Source organism: Indicator indicator, chromosome 24 (assembly GCF_027791375.1).
Source record: "Indicator indicator isolate 239-I01 chromosome 24, UM_Iind_1.1, whole genome shotgun sequence".
In the NCBI taxonomy this organism is placed as follows: Eukaryota; Metazoa; Chordata; class Aves; order Piciformes; family Indicatoridae; genus Indicator; species Indicator indicator.
Window position 1 is genome coordinate 6,846,991 of NC_072033.1, and position 15,177 is coordinate 6,862,167.

The following is a 15,177-nucleotide window of genomic DNA, read 5'->3' on the forward strand; positions in this document are numbered from 1 at the left end:
CATTTGAGCACACAGCACTTGAGAACACACACGGTGATAACAGCCCAGCTATGCCTGCTGAGCAGGAGGACAAGGACAGGGGAGGGACTTCAGCTGCTGTCAGGGTTGGGGGAAAATACCCCTTTTCCTACAAATTCCCAGCAGACCCTCACTGCCCATACAGAAAAAGAGCAAAACTTAAGAATCCACTTGCCCAACTGACTGCTTAAAGATATTCTTGTTTGTATGCTAAACAAGTCAGCCCCGCTGGGATTCAAACACATGGAAACCATCACATCAGACCTGCACCTTGCCAACAGCTGGAGCAGAGGCACACAGCTACACCACGGGGCCAGCCGTCAGGATGCTGCACCCTGAGGCCAGCACACCCCAACCTCCATGCAACAGGGACGGCAAGTGCTCATCCAAGCCAGAAGCAGATGCAACAACTTCAGCCACGGAGGTCCAATTATATAAACGAGCACTGAAACCTTCCTGTAATCATTTCTCTGTTGGTATTTTTGGAGCACTTCTAATCAAGAAACAGCTGACTCTCTCATGGAAAATTAATTTCACCCTGATGATATGTACCAGAAGAGGCAGCAGGGTAATTTGCAGCCTGAGAGTTGATTCAGAAGAGGCCTGATCCATGCCAGTTACCAACACAGGAAGGGGACAGACAACACATCTTGCTCTTGACCCCAACACGCTTCCGCTGCCTGTAGAAATGATCTTCCTCCAGCATCCCCCAGCAGAGGGGGCAGGGCAAGCATCCCAAGCCCCATGCTGAGAGAGACAATCACTGGATCTGGGGTCAGGAAGAGGGGTCAGGTGGTTTACAGCAGCCCTGCATGCCTGCAGCAGTATCAGTGTCCAGCATGGTGGCCAGGCTTTCCTGAGGAAAGAGCAGTTCTTCCTCTTCTTTGAGATTTAGGGATTTCTATCACATTCAGTATTTTTCTTGGTTCATTAGTCCATCAGCACTGCGAAAGCACAGAGAGGCTGTTTGCGAGTTCGTTATGAGCTCACTGGAACATGCAGCCTTCTCCTTCCAGCACCTGGGGCTCTGGAGCAGCTGGGCCCCATCCTGGCAAGGGCAGCCACCACAAGCCCCTGCCCTAGGAGTACACATCTCAACCACCACAGCCATAAACCAACATCCAGCAGGGGAACTGCTGTTGAAAATGCCACTTTGCCAGGCATTGCAGCAGGTATGAAGCACTCAGCAGAGCTTGCAGGAAACCTGCATGTGGAGATGCAATGGAGGCTTGGAAGGAGTGAAGGTCCTGCAGGCAACAGGGATAGGAGCTCAAGTCACAGCCAGCACCCTGCCAGGTCTGGAAGATCCTGACTGCTGCAAACACCTCCCATGGGGCCCAGAGACAGCAAAACCAGCAGGGTCATGTCTATCTTAAGCCTTTTGTTAAGCTCTCCCAGCAGATCCCCATCATCAATTTGGCTCTATTAGCATTAGCAATACAAAGGGGTTTAGTCAAGCTCAGGGTAGACTAAGCCTCCAAAGAACAGATAAACAGCTATCACAGTCATAACCTATAAACAAGGTGACTAGGAAATTTAGCAGCATCCCATCACTAACATGAGAACTCTGTGTCCTATAGCCTCCCAGCGGGACCATATTCCCCAGATGTACAGAGTGTGAGAACAATTAAGTAAGAAGTTCCTATTAGTTCTAGAGATTTTAATATTAATATCATCATTATAGCCTTTCACCTATAAATAGCACAGGAAAGAATAATTTGATACATTAAGTGGTCTAAGAATTAGCAGTGCAGCAATAGCAGCACTGAGCTGGTAATTACAAACCACCCATCCCCAAACTTGGCAAGTTCATGCACGTGCATGAAGTAAGAAGGGAAGATGGAAGACAACAAGTGATGCTTGACCAAAACCAGACTATGGGGAGTTTGCTTCTGAACTCTTACAGAAAAACGACCCAGAAGAAGTTTCAGCAAGGGGGAAGGAAATTCAGATTATTCTAATAGTCCCTAAATTTTTAATGTACACATTTAAGATGACAACTTTCACTTGCAAGCCCACAGCTGGCTGAGCTGAGCTGCTTGTGCAACACACTTTGAAGGACACTGCAACAGATTTTAGGATACCCAGCAAGAGGAGTACCACATGTTTTGCACACATGGGAAAACTCAGGAGGCCAAGGGACTTCATGGAGCGTTTGCAGCATCAAAGCACCCACGGAAGGAGCCCTGCAGCCCAGCAGCAGTTAGGGCTGATGTGGGATTAAACCCCCGTTCACCCAGGTGCAGACACACCCAGGAGGACAGTGAGCAGCCCAGGGCTGGCACACAGTACCCAGCTCCTCAAACGGGGTGCTGAGCATGGGGAAAGCAGGGGACAGTTTAGCCATGCAGCAGGGCAAGAATGCCAAGGATGGCTGGAAGATCAGACAAGGCTTTGCAAATCCCAAGAGCAGCTCAACTCCCAGGCTCTGCTGCAGTTCCTCCTTGCGAGGAAGGGCGTAGCGACACGTGCAGGCTGGAGCATAGAGCATAACAAGCATTTGCCCAAGTTAAATATTACCCTTCCTAGTGAGATTCAGACTCTCCTACTTTAATTGCTGTTCAGGAGATGCAATTGCACATGACTGCATCTCCTGTTTATTTTCCATCCCTCCTTAGCAGTGATGGGCAGCTCTCCCCATCTCCAGCCAGCCTGCCCTCCCCATCTCGCTCCCTTTGCCAGGGTCAGCACAAATGCTTCCAAGGAGAAAAAGAGCATCAGCTGCCAGCAGATTTCTCTGCATTCAGAGCATAAAAGCACAGCACTGGCTGGGCACTTGTGGGCACCGCACAGTTAAATGCACAATAAAAGGCTCTTCAGCAGGCAAAGTGAAATGGTTGCTAACCTCTCAGGCTGGCAGCACTGGCAGGCTGCTGCTGGCCACCAACAGCAAGCATTTACAGCTCAGTGTTTGCTCCTTAGGAGACAAATGATAGAAATTCCTGCATCCTGGACACCATCTTGAAGTGGCAAGAATCCTGATGTCTGAGCCTGATGCTCATGTAGGACTGAGAAGAGGACACAGAGGGAGAGTTTTGAGTAGGGGAAAAAAAAAAAGGCATGAAAATAAGAATTAAGGGAATAGCTGGGCAAGCAAGATAAAGAAAGAACAGGCAGATACTCTCCAGTGCTGCCCCTGAAACAAGAAGGCAGAGAAGGATGAGGGCAGGGAAGGATGTGGGCTGCTCAGGGCAACTCCTCATCTCCTGGGTCATGGGAATCAGCAGGGCTGCAGGAGAGAAAGGAAATCCTTTGCTGCAGACAACCCCCTGCACCAACCTGGGCATCCTACTCAAACAAGGAGTTCAGGATGTGCAGGAAAAAGGGGATGTCAGGTGGTACTGCCCAAAGAAATGCATTCAACAGCGAGTTTTCATTAGAGCAGTCCTCCACCAGGTGAGGCAATCTAGAATACAGCCAGACCACTAGAGAATAGAAGACAGGCTGGATTTGAATTTTAAATTTCTGTACACAATGTGCACCATTTAAGTAGATTTTGAAATCACTGGTTTGTTAGTCTTCTAAATTAGGAGATTAACTATACCCATTGGGGAGTATAAAATAGTCAAGATAAAAATGACTTAAGAGTCATGGATTTACTGCCTCAGTTCACACAGTGCAAGCTGCATGGTCTGAAACTTTAACAACCCAGGTTTGATGGAGGAAAACACAACAGGGCTGTTGTTTAGCCCAAAAAACATACCCAAACACAACAACACTCAAAGACCTGATTTTTCAATCATGTTTTACAAGTTCAGCATGGCTGAACAAAAAGGGTTATCACATGTACAGGCTCATGTTTGCTGCAACTGAGCTGTTCCAAAGGGGAGGTCTGAGATGTTTCTGGTCAGTGGTTTGCCTCTTACACTAGGCTGGACCATCCCAGTTAACACACATGGAACAAAACGTTCTTCCAGTTGCCATGCTTAAATGTGGCCACAGGGTTTCTAGTTACAGCATGCAGGATGGCATTGGTTCTTCACTCAATTCAACATGACCCATGGCACATCTTCCACAGCCATTTATGGCTAAAGCATGGTCCAGCTCCTGTTTACATCATCTTTGTCTCAGAAAAAAAAAACACTTACCAAAGGAAAGTCCTGCTCCCTGCCTAGCTTGCCCATGGTGCACACATGCCATGGGACCCACTTCTTGCCTCAGAATGGTGAAACCCAAGGCAGATATTTTTGCCCCTGTGGTGGGCCTGGCCATGCCAAACTGCTGGCTGCTTCATGTCTCTGACCTGAACAGGGCAGGACGTGCTGTTGGGGACATCCATGAATCACCCTCACAGGGCAGGTTGTAGACTGCAACTCTCAGCCCACACAAGAGTGTTTACACTGTTAATACTCAAGCACCACAATGACTACTTGACTACTCCTACCAGCAGGGCAATGTCCACCACCAGAAGCTGCAGGCTCTCATCTGGCCAGCCAATGGGTGTTTCAACTTCTCAATGGGGCTAAGAAGCCCAGAGCATGCACTGCACTACTGCAGGCAGGACCTGCTACTGAAAATAGTGTCCTGCAACTGCTTCAGTCCTGAAAGGGTCAAAGCCACTTTGCAGCATGCCTGATTAGTACCATGTAGACTGCACCTGAAAAGAGAGAGCCCTCTATAGCAATACCCCAAGACTGTCCCCATTGTGTGGTTTCTTTTCCATGTATTTCCAGGTTCTGGGAAACCAGCTGTTTCAGCAGCCAGGGCAGGAACATTGCCACAGCTCCACCTCCACACTACCAAACGGCTTGGCTCCTCTGCTGGAGAGCTCTCATCAGCCCTTTCAACTCCTAAAAAATTCTCCAAGCTGAAATTCTTCAATCACATGGGGTTATTGTTGTCCAAGATTTCAAAAGGCAGCAGCTTGGAGCTCCCTGCCAAGGGTACTTCCCACCATACAGTGCCATTAAGATCCACAGCAGCTTGGCCTCTGCAGCAAGATTAGTTGTTTTTGTCTGCAATAATTAAAGACTGAGCAGTCAGTGCAGTTGCTGTGATTTGCTAGTACACACACACATACACACACATAAAAAAAAGCTATCAGAGAGAGGATGCAACTTGGAAGTTCCAACATACAGACCATTACCTATGGGGTTCTGTAAGAACTCTGATGTCCTCAGACATTTATTAGCTTTGTTGTAAGCTATGTAAGTTTTGGAATAACTAACATTTTTAAACATGGTTTTCTTCCACCTGCCAAGCAAGTGGTAACACAACTGCTGCAAGTTAACCAATGCCATTATCAGAGCAGGGAATGACTTCACTGGGAATAATTCATCCCTCTATGAACTTGTATAGTACTTAACTAAGAGACTACACATCACATCACAGCCTGCAGGACGCCTTCCTGTGCATCAGCAGAAAAGCAATGGCATGAGAGTCTGTTTGGGATCACCTGAATAAGGGACAACAGAAAAGCCTATCCCTTCATCATCCCTCACCACAGATCTCATGCACTTTGGTACCAGATCCTGGTACCACACTTTGGTGTGCCTGGGGCTTGGCACACACCAGAGCCTTCCAGCAGGGCATGGAAGTGCCATGCACCCCCAAGATCACCCTTCTCTCCCTCCTTTGTTGACTTGTCCCTCCTGCCCAACCATGGCAAACACTGATTAACAGCACTGCCACCCTGGCACCGGCTGTAAGAAAAACCTAAACTTTATCACAGGAAGGAGACAAAGTGCCCTGGTATCAGAAACCAGACTCACAATGCCCTTCACCACAAGCAGCATGCTGGCAGAGCCGTGCCTCTCTAATACACCACCAGCAAGTTACACATTAATCCCAGATAAGCAGAAACAAGGCTGTTGAGTGAGTGAGCTCAGCCAGGGATAAGAGCATCCACAGCCCCACGCTGTTACCAGAGGTCAGGATCCAGCATGGGGCAATGGGGACATCACCGGAGGGAACAGGAAGCCTGCAGCCACCAGACTGCCACCTCACCAGGTTTTGGTTGGTTTATACAAACGGGAAAAAACCAATGCAAGTTAGCAGAACAGGCAGTCCCGGAGCAGGCTGTGGGGATGGGGTGCTGGGTGCTGAGCCTGGCTGCCCACAGTCTCCCAGCAGCACACAGTGCTCTGCCTGTCCCACCATAGGCAGGAGGCAGCCATCTCTGCCTTCTCCTGACCCAAGTCACCAGCCTTCATCTTTGTGGTGGCTCTACAATTGCTTGGGGACATCCCAGCTGAAGTTCTGCCCCACCTCACAAGCCCTGCAGATGGACAAGCACATGGGAGGCACATCAAGGAGTCCCTTCATTCCACTCCCCCAGAGAAACACCTTTAAGTTTCTCACACAGCAGCAAATGAAGTTTCTCAAGGAGCTGTGTGTTGACTGAGGGATCTGACCCCTTGATCACTGATATGAGCAACAGAGCAGGGGCAAAAAAAAAATAAACTGATCAATTCCAGCCTGGCTGCACCCAGCAGACAAGCTCTGCAAGCAAGAGGCAGACATTCAGCTACCTTGGAAAAGATAAACATGCTGGGAAGGAGAGGCCAGCACTGCCCAGGTTGAGCAGCCCGGGCAGGCACATCCCTTGATTTGGGATCAGGAACAGGGTTTAGATACAGCAGCTTCAGGAGTCCATCTATGGGGGGACTAGCACAGGTGCAGCACCCAGAGTCTGCTCCAGCCTCTACCACAACCTGCAAGTAGGACCTGGGGAGGCACAAGCATGGCAGAGCAAGAGCCAGAACCAGGGAGCAGCTTGGTACTTTGCCACCACAGCACAAGTGTGAGCTCTGGGACAGGCGGGAGCACACTGGCACCCTCCTGCTCAACCAAACCCCAGGAAGAGGCAGAGTGAGACACTGCAGACCACAGGGATGCTCAGCTTGCAAACAGGGAGGGTGGGATGGCTCAGAAATATAACTGCTAAAAGCAAACATTGACCACCTCCTGCACCAAGGCAGTGCCAGTCCCTGTGGCATCTCCCTGTCCTGGGCTTTCAGGAACAGAGAGAAGTCTTTGTGATCCTGGCAGGAGCTTCCCTTCCCTTCCCCAAGCAAATCCCCAGGATTGTACACAGAGCTCAGAGGTATCAGCTTCTGATTTCTGTCCCTTCTCACATCTAGCTCCCATTTAAGGTCTCCTTGGCTTCCATTCCCCATGGTGCTAGTGGGAAGCTAAACTCACAAGTGCATCATGAGCGTTTTCAGGTCTTGAGGATGGCACATCCCCCTTGCATCCTAAAAATACCACACCAAACCACCATGTCTCGATATGCATCTCATGAAGATGCACCAGAGAAGCTCCCCAGCGGGTTTGGGACCAGGGCAGGCTTTGGGCAGCATGGCATTGCCTTGCCAGGTAGGCTTTGGGCAGCATGGCATTGCCTTGCCAGGTAGGCTTTGGGCAGCATGGCATTGCCTTGCCGGGTACTAGGAGAACTCCACACAGGACTGCTAGAAGCAAATGCAGCTTCAGCATGGGCTTCATAACCTTCTCCTCTCCCTCTGAAAACTTCCTCTCACTTCAAACAGGCAGGGCTGGCTACTGCAGACACCCCCAGGTTTGGGAGCACCTGGCAGGAACTAAGCAGGTGGCAAGGCCAGGACTCCCTGCAGGCCAGAGCAGCCCAAGGGGCTGTGGGAAAGGAGCCAATCAAGCATGCCATGGACCCTGCCCACAAGAGCCCCTCCAACCCACTAAGCATGGCACCAGCCCACAGCAATGCAACAGCCCATCCCTCCTCCTCCTCCTGGCCAAAGCAGCAGCCCTTCCCTCCACACTGGATAACAAGATTTCAGATGACACTGATTTATCCACTCAAGTCACCCAATTTATCCAGGTTGTGTTTGCTTCTCCAGAGGATTACAGCTAACCATCACCCTCCTCTGCTCCCTCACCCTCTGTGCAGTTGAGCCCTTGGCAGTGCTCTGCAAACACAGCACTATAAATGCCATGTTCTCTTCAGCAGCATTCTGCAACTGGGGGGATTTCTGACCCACTCCCAATCTAGACAGCGATTCAGTGCCTCACACACAAAGGGGGAGCCAGCTGGGGGGAGCAGCACGGGGAGGGGAAAAGGTTTGGTGTCAGCACTCACCGCAAGTCCTGCTTCGCTCTCAGCTTTCTGCAGTGCAGCAGCAGAGCAGACAATTAATGTGTACAATTACTGTGTTGACTGGTGTTTTCCCTTTTCTAATTAGGTGACAGCAGGGTTAAACTCAAGCACCCTGAAGCAGGACAGCCCACCCCCCCCAGCACAGCTCTCTTCATCTGCTCTTGCCCTCTGGACCTTCCCAATCTGATGTACAGAACAAGCAACCCTGGAGCTGTTCAGCAGGGCCAAGTACCAGCAGACATCCCAGTGCTGCAGCCTAGGAACTGTAAGACCATTCGATGCGACCCAAGAACCCAGAAAGCCAGTGATGAAGGATGATTGCAAGCTAGCAAGTCTGCCAAGGCCTCTGGAACACAAAAAGATGTTTGACTAATCCATGATCTGTAATTACAAATACAAGTAAGGGCAGGAGGACACATAATGGGCATGGGCTGGAGGAGAACCAAGGCAAAGCCTCATTTGCTGGTTTGATAAGCAATAAATTAAACATGGGGACACTTTGCATGCAGCTGTCACAAGAAGCTGGGCCAGCACCACACAAGGGCTCATGCCATAGCCAAGAGAAAAGGGGCAGCTAGGGAGTCTCATGCCTGTAGCACAGGTGGGAGGGACATGGCTGAATATATCTCCCTGCATTTACTCCAATGTTCTCTCTGCAGCAGCACACAGAGAGGCAAAACCACCAGGAGGTCTGAGAACCCAAGGGGAGAGATGTTTGCAAAGCTCCACCACCACTGCTTTAAGTGAAGGGGAAGGAGTAGCAACCGCATGGCCTGAGAACTGCACAGGTTGGTTCACCTCAAAGCAGAAGTCACCAGTATCTGTCCTCCAGCAGACTCCTCTTGATAAGCCATTTGGTCAGGGTATTTTCTGTTCTGCAGGCAGTGCCGACGGTCATGTCCATGGAGAATTGTCAAATTGCTCCATGTCAAACGGTGCATGTCTTTATGTCAAATGGTGGTGAGATGGAAGGTGGTTACTGGAATAAACTTCACTTTTTGAGGAAGAGAAAAGGTGGTTTGGATAGCTGGTGTATTTTCAACAGCTTGTCCAGCTCAGTTGGGCCAGCTTGTCACACAGCAGTGAAGAAGCACGGGGCACGCTCACAACACGCTAACTGCAGACATGGGGACAGGGCACCTACAAGCACCAACACACCTCTCACAGCAAAATGCCCCTGAACTTGCAGGAAGCAGACAGCTGTGCACCTTGGACACCCTTGCCCTATCACTGCAGGCAGACAAGCACGTCCCCAGGTGGACACTGGGCTGAGTTACCCATTGTACAGACTCAGCTCTTAACTGGAAAGTCATTTGAATTTGCCTCAGTACCTGCTTACAGCAACGGTTCCTTCCACCTGCCTTGGCACACAGCAGGTCTGCTGCACATCTACCACTGGTCCCCTCACCCCATGCACCACTTCTGGGGCTAGGTCAGGGTGCAGGCAGAGTGCCAGACCCCTCCTTGCCCCACACCAGGACAAGATGCAGGCAGGGCAGTGCCTGCTGCTGCCAAGTCAAGCTGGAGCCCCACAGCTGACAACCTGCTACCCTGTAAAACAGGAGAGCTTCTTGCTGCAAGACTTGGACTCCTACCCACAGCAAACACCAGAGCAAGAAGCTACCTCCTCTAGGCAAGAAGAGCAGCAAGGAGCATCATCTGCTTTATTCCTCCGCAACCAGTATGGGCTTCTCTATTGTCACAGCCAAATTCCACAGGGTGCCAGGGCAACAATGTTGTGGGGAGGAGGAAAAGGTGAGATGAGATCCTTATGAGTTCCAGCACTGCTGATGGCCACTGAAAGGGCATGTGTGGCTCCCTGAGAAAGCACTGGAGAATCTGGTCCCTGCTGCAGAGACACCCAAGCTCACAAAAGTCACAACTGCTTTTCTAGAAGGTGAAAGCCTGACTGCCAAAAGCCAGAGCATCTCTCCTACCTGCCAGCATGGAAACACTGTTGCAAAGAAAACTAGAGAAGGAAGCCTTTTTGCCCCCAAATTCTCTGGGATACTGAATGAACAACATTTGCATGCTCCTACCTACTCATGGCTTCAGACTTCCCATTTGGTTTTGCATTTGGTGACTGCTCAGGTCCAAATGCATGCCTGCTGAACTACCAAGCTTCTTCGAAAGCAAGCCTCACTACAGATAAGCTGAGTAATATTCTCACTCTGTAGCTGGTCTCCAGGCTGGCATTTTCAAGGGCTTTGATCCATTTCAAATAAGGCAATGAGCTTAGCCCTTGATTAAATACAGAGCATAATCCACCTAAATCTTGTTAGCCGAGAAGCAAGTCTCTCGTCTCGCTAGTTGTGGGTGGTGGTGTGTTTTGCTGCCAGGCAAGCAGGGTGCCTGCAGTGTGAAGGTGCCTCTTGAGCACAGGCAGCAGCACTGGGGCAGCTGGCTACTGCAGCCAGAAGGCAACTTCTTGCCACCACCACTCCAGCAAGCCTGTATGGATTCAAGGCACTGAAGTTCATGAGATCCTTCTGCAAAGCTTCCTCCTGTGACAGGCAAAAGCTATCCACAGAAAGCTTGCCCAGAGGGCACAGAGATGGTGCCTCCAGGCTTGCCCTGTGGCCAGGGCAGTGGGCACCTGAGAAACAGCAAAGCCCTAAAACAATCCACAGGAAGAGAAATTACTGACCCTGAGCAATGGAGCCAGGCTGCAGGGTGGAAGGAGGATGCACTGCAGCTTTGGGGGAATTTCACACCATATTGGCCATGGTTCCCCTTCTTCAGGAGGAATGAATCAGTAGCACAGTGTTTGTAGAGCCTTAGCAGAAAGGTCTGTGTGCTGAGAGAGAGGCATGCCATGCCAAAGACAGCCCTTCCCACTGCTGGACAGGCAACAGCCTGGCATTGGGTGAGATGGAGGTGGGCAGCCAGGGTCAGGCTCATATGCACACCCCACTCCCAAGGGCAGCATCACCATCTGGTCAGCAGCTCTCACCAGCTGTGACAAGGAAGGGCAACATCACTTCCCTCCCAGGCTGCCTCTCTCCATCCTCTGCTCTTCCCAGCACAGATGCCAGCACAAGTGCACACATGCTGTGCCATCCCCAACAGCATGACATGGGAATGAGGCAGTTTGAGAAATGTGGCAAAAAACCCCAACCTTCTTCTCCAGATGAGCCCTGCTCCTCTCCTTCTTGACTACCAGAAAACTCTACAAATTCATAGGAGAGTCTTTCAAAGCACACTCTGGCAGAAGACTACAGGGATGCTGTTTCCCAGGCTCAAGGATGCTCCTTCCCAGCCTGAGGTTCTGTGACCCCACCTCCCACCAGTGATTCTCCCTGCAGCCCCTTCCACCCAAACAAAAAAGTCACATTCATATGTGGGACAAGAGAGATCTGCTCCTGAGATTCTGGCATATTTATTATTTGAGTTATTAGAAGACAAATTCCCTGAAAAGCACTATTGCTCTTATTTCCTTCTGGGTTTCAGACCCACCTCTGGGAGGTGGGAGGTGACTGTCCAGGGCTTGATCCCCACCTAAAGGCAGAAGCCCTGCAAATCCCTGCTCCATCCGCATTAAGCAGCTTCTATGTTTCCCATAGCAGCCAGGCATGTTTCAACAGTCACTGGAAGGATTTTAAGTTAATTTAACCATGTTAACACATTATGTGGTTTCTGTCATATCAATTACCTTAAAAAGCCCATGCACAGATCTTGGGAGGAGTGCAGGGAAGGAGGAAAAGAATTGACTCAAGAATTAGTAAGGAGAAAAAAACCAACCAACCAAACAAAACCACCTTGGCCACAATCCCAAAGCAGTCTCAGGAAAAAAAAAAAAAAAAAAAAAAAAAAACACCACACAACCAAAAAACCACGAAACTTCAAAGGATTTCAAAACTGAAAGCCAGCAAAGGTGATATCTGCTTTAATCAAATACTACCCAGGAAGGCTCAGTGGAGCAGATCTTGCCAGTCACCAGCTGGTGTAGGAGGAATCAGGCTTTTGGCATTGGTATCCTCACCCAGCGCTGGGCAAGGGAAAAGGCTGCCCGCAGAGGAGCCAGGATGATAAATGACAGCAGTTGAGCATTGCAGGGGCATTTCACCACTTCAGAGGTTGCTGCTATAACAATCTTCTCTGACTCAGCAGCTGAAAGGGATGCTGGGAAGGAAGCACCATTAAAAAAAAAAGTCATGCATTATTAATATGGACTCTGGCAGCAAGACGTGAGTTGGAAAAACACTGAGGGGAAAAAAAAAATATGACTGCAGAGTAAGAGTGAGCTGCATGTGTGGAAACATTTCACACTCCTGTGGGAGCCAGCTGCACTTGCAGAGCTGCTGTGGACAGGTGCCACTCTGTACCCCTCCTGCTCCAAGGAACCCCACTTTTGCCACAGGAACTTAAAGCTCCACCATTTTCTCCCTGGATGCAGGTTGCTGCAGCCCTAGTGCAGAAAACACCAAACACCCTGAGCATGGCCCACACTAGTTTCAAGCTATGACAGCTCTGGGCTTTCCTGTCGTGGAACACAGCCATCTCAGCTGCTTTATCTATTGGCTGCTCTGTGCATCACTTCCCAGCTCCCAAAAGCTTCCCCTATTTGCTTCCCATGCCACACAGCCCCCAGCCACCTGGCTGGGTGTTTTAGCAAGAGAGACCATTGCACAAGGTGCCAGAGCCTGCAGCCTCCTGCCAGTGCTGACGCAGACAGAGGGCACAAAAGGCAGGAACTGCACTGAAAGGCTTTCCTTTTCCTGCCAACTAGGTGAGGAAAATCAAAATATATCAGCTAGCACTAAACTACCTGGTGCACTGCAGTGTTTGCTTTCCTCTCTTATTCGGTATGCTTTGTACATTTGGGTTTTAGAGGCACTTTATAAAGGTGAGAATTCACGTAGCCATCTTCACCACTTTGCATCCAAAATCCTCATTCAAGAAGCAGCCTCTCACAACCTGCTGCTGAGGGGAGACACCAGGAATGACGAGTGTGTGCTCCCCTGTTGCAAGCACCACGCAGACCTTCACCAGCTTGTCCTCCTCATTACAGGGTAACCCTCTGATCCCAGTGTGGCAGCCTTTTGGCAGCATGTCAGCATATTTAAAGTTTCAGCACAGCTTGGTCCCCAGCCTCTCCAAAGCAAAGGAGGTGGCTAATGCAGTGCCAGGATTCAAGAGGTTCCTTTGATTGTTTGTATGGCAACAGCATCCAAGTAAACCAGATCAATTATTTTGCCATACAACTCCCTATATACACAAACACTGGCAGAAGACTGCTTATGCCATAGTCCAACTCACAGCTGTGCAAGGTGGGAGTTTGCCTGTATTTGTTTTCTTCCGTTACATGTGCAGTGGCACACTCCATAGAAGAATAATTCCCAACCTTTACCTTTCAGATCAGAAAGGCACAGGGAGGGAACAGCTTTGCAGGCACGGGCTGGAAGCACACAGTTCAGGCAAGCATCACGCAGACAGGTACCTGCTCATCAGGGCAGGAGAAGAGCAACTTTCTAACACAGCAAGCTCCCACAGAGCACAGAAACTGAGGCACAACCCAGAGAAAAAAAAACACAGTCCTATTTGAACCCACATCCCCTGGAGGCAGCCACATCCCTGCAGCAAGTGGCAGGGGGCCAGGGATGGATGCCCTGGCCAGAGTTCTCTCAGTTGCGAAGGGTACTGACCAGCACCCCCACAGCATCTTCAGAGGGGCCCCAGGATGAAGGCTTTGGAGGGGTTTGTGCCACCCCAAAGATGCCACACACAACAGGCTTGTAAAGGGATGCACCCATTGGCTTTATATCTCAAAAACAACAATCTAGTAAAAAAGTGCAACGTAGCCACATGCATCCAAACCAATCCCTCCTCACCAGCACCATGTAACCAGGAGTGAGGCAGGAGCTCAAACTGAGCTTCTTGCTCCCTGAAGTAATATTTATATGCCTTAGAAAAACAAAGTTTCAAGATGCACTAAAGCTTGTGGCTTTATACAAAATAGCTGCAGTGACCAGAGAACACAAGGGACCCCTCCAAACCTGCCTGTCTCCCAGGCACAACTCCTTCACTTTCTTTGAACATGATAAGCAAGTCCCAGAAAATTATTTTTCTAATGGGAAAAGGGCACCACCACCCTGCCCATCACACTCCATACCACTGCTGCATCCACAAGGATGCTTCCCACCAGGATTGAGGTCACACTTGCTGTCCCTCTGTCACCCCTGGGACCCTTCCAAGCAGCAGATGAGGATGGCCAAGAGAGGTTTTCCTGCCAGGCTCTGACATCACCCCTCATCTTTTCATTCCACCTTGCCTTTCAAAATAATAGCAGCTCTGGAGTAAGGCTGAAAGCCCTGTCCTTTTTAATGCTCTTCATTTCACATTCTCAAAAAAAACCTACACTCACAAACATCTCTCAAAAATGTCTGATTTGGGGTTGGTGTTTTTGGTTTTGTTTGCATTTCAACAGCACAGCCCACCAGGCATTTTCTGCTCCATCTCCCAGGACAGGGCTAATACCCACAGTATTTACAGCAGGTGCCAAAAAAGCCAACCAAATACACATCAACCATCCTAATGTGCCAGCATTCAAAATGCTGTCAGACAAACCATGGTCAGAACAATATTCCAAATGCAAAGAAGGAAGAGAAAAAGCCAGTATGAAAATAAACTTTACTAAAATAAACCAGCAAAGGTTTTGTCAAAGCAAGCACACATTTTATTGTAACAATGATGCTTTAAAAATAAAGCTGCTCAGGGAAAGACTTTTCTGGCTCTGTAGAGCTCCCCATCAGTTTTCTCTTCCAGGCTATGCATCCCTTGGTGCTGGCACAGGAAGATCAGAGGGCTCGGCAGAGCCTTACCCAGCCAACAACACATCAGCCAGCACCACTGGTGTCACCTGTGTGAGGTTCCCCAGAAGTCTCAGTAAAATTAAACACTCTATGCACTGCTTCCATATTAAAATCCACCAACAGTAACAGCATTCAAATAAGAACAAGTGTAAACATACAGCTCCCCACACTGTTCATCTGCATTCCCCCAGGGTGTTCATCATACCCTGCAGAGCAGATGCTGCCTGAGTTAATGCAATTAATGAGTCCACCTGGAAAAGGGGCAGATGATCA

At 49.6% G+C, this 15,177-nt stretch overlaps 1 protein-coding gene across 2 annotated transcripts in view; it reads right to left on the minus strand.

Annotated features, from left to right (window-relative positions):
- The window catches only part of B4GALT5 (beta-1,4-galactosyltransferase 5), a 35,125-nt gene that overhangs the window by 14,538 nt on the left and 5,410 nt on the right, over positions 1-15,177 (minus strand). Inside the window, exon 1 of one of the 2 annotated variants that reach the window (XM_054391926.1) lies at positions 2,365-2,518. The exons of the other annotated variant lie outside the window; for it this stretch is intronic. Coding sequence (XP_054247901.1) covers positions 2,365-2,518 — 154 coding nt within the window. Of the gene's footprint in view, positions 1-2,364; positions 2,519-15,177 lie in introns of those variants that run through there. 2 annotated transcript variants of the gene reach the window in all.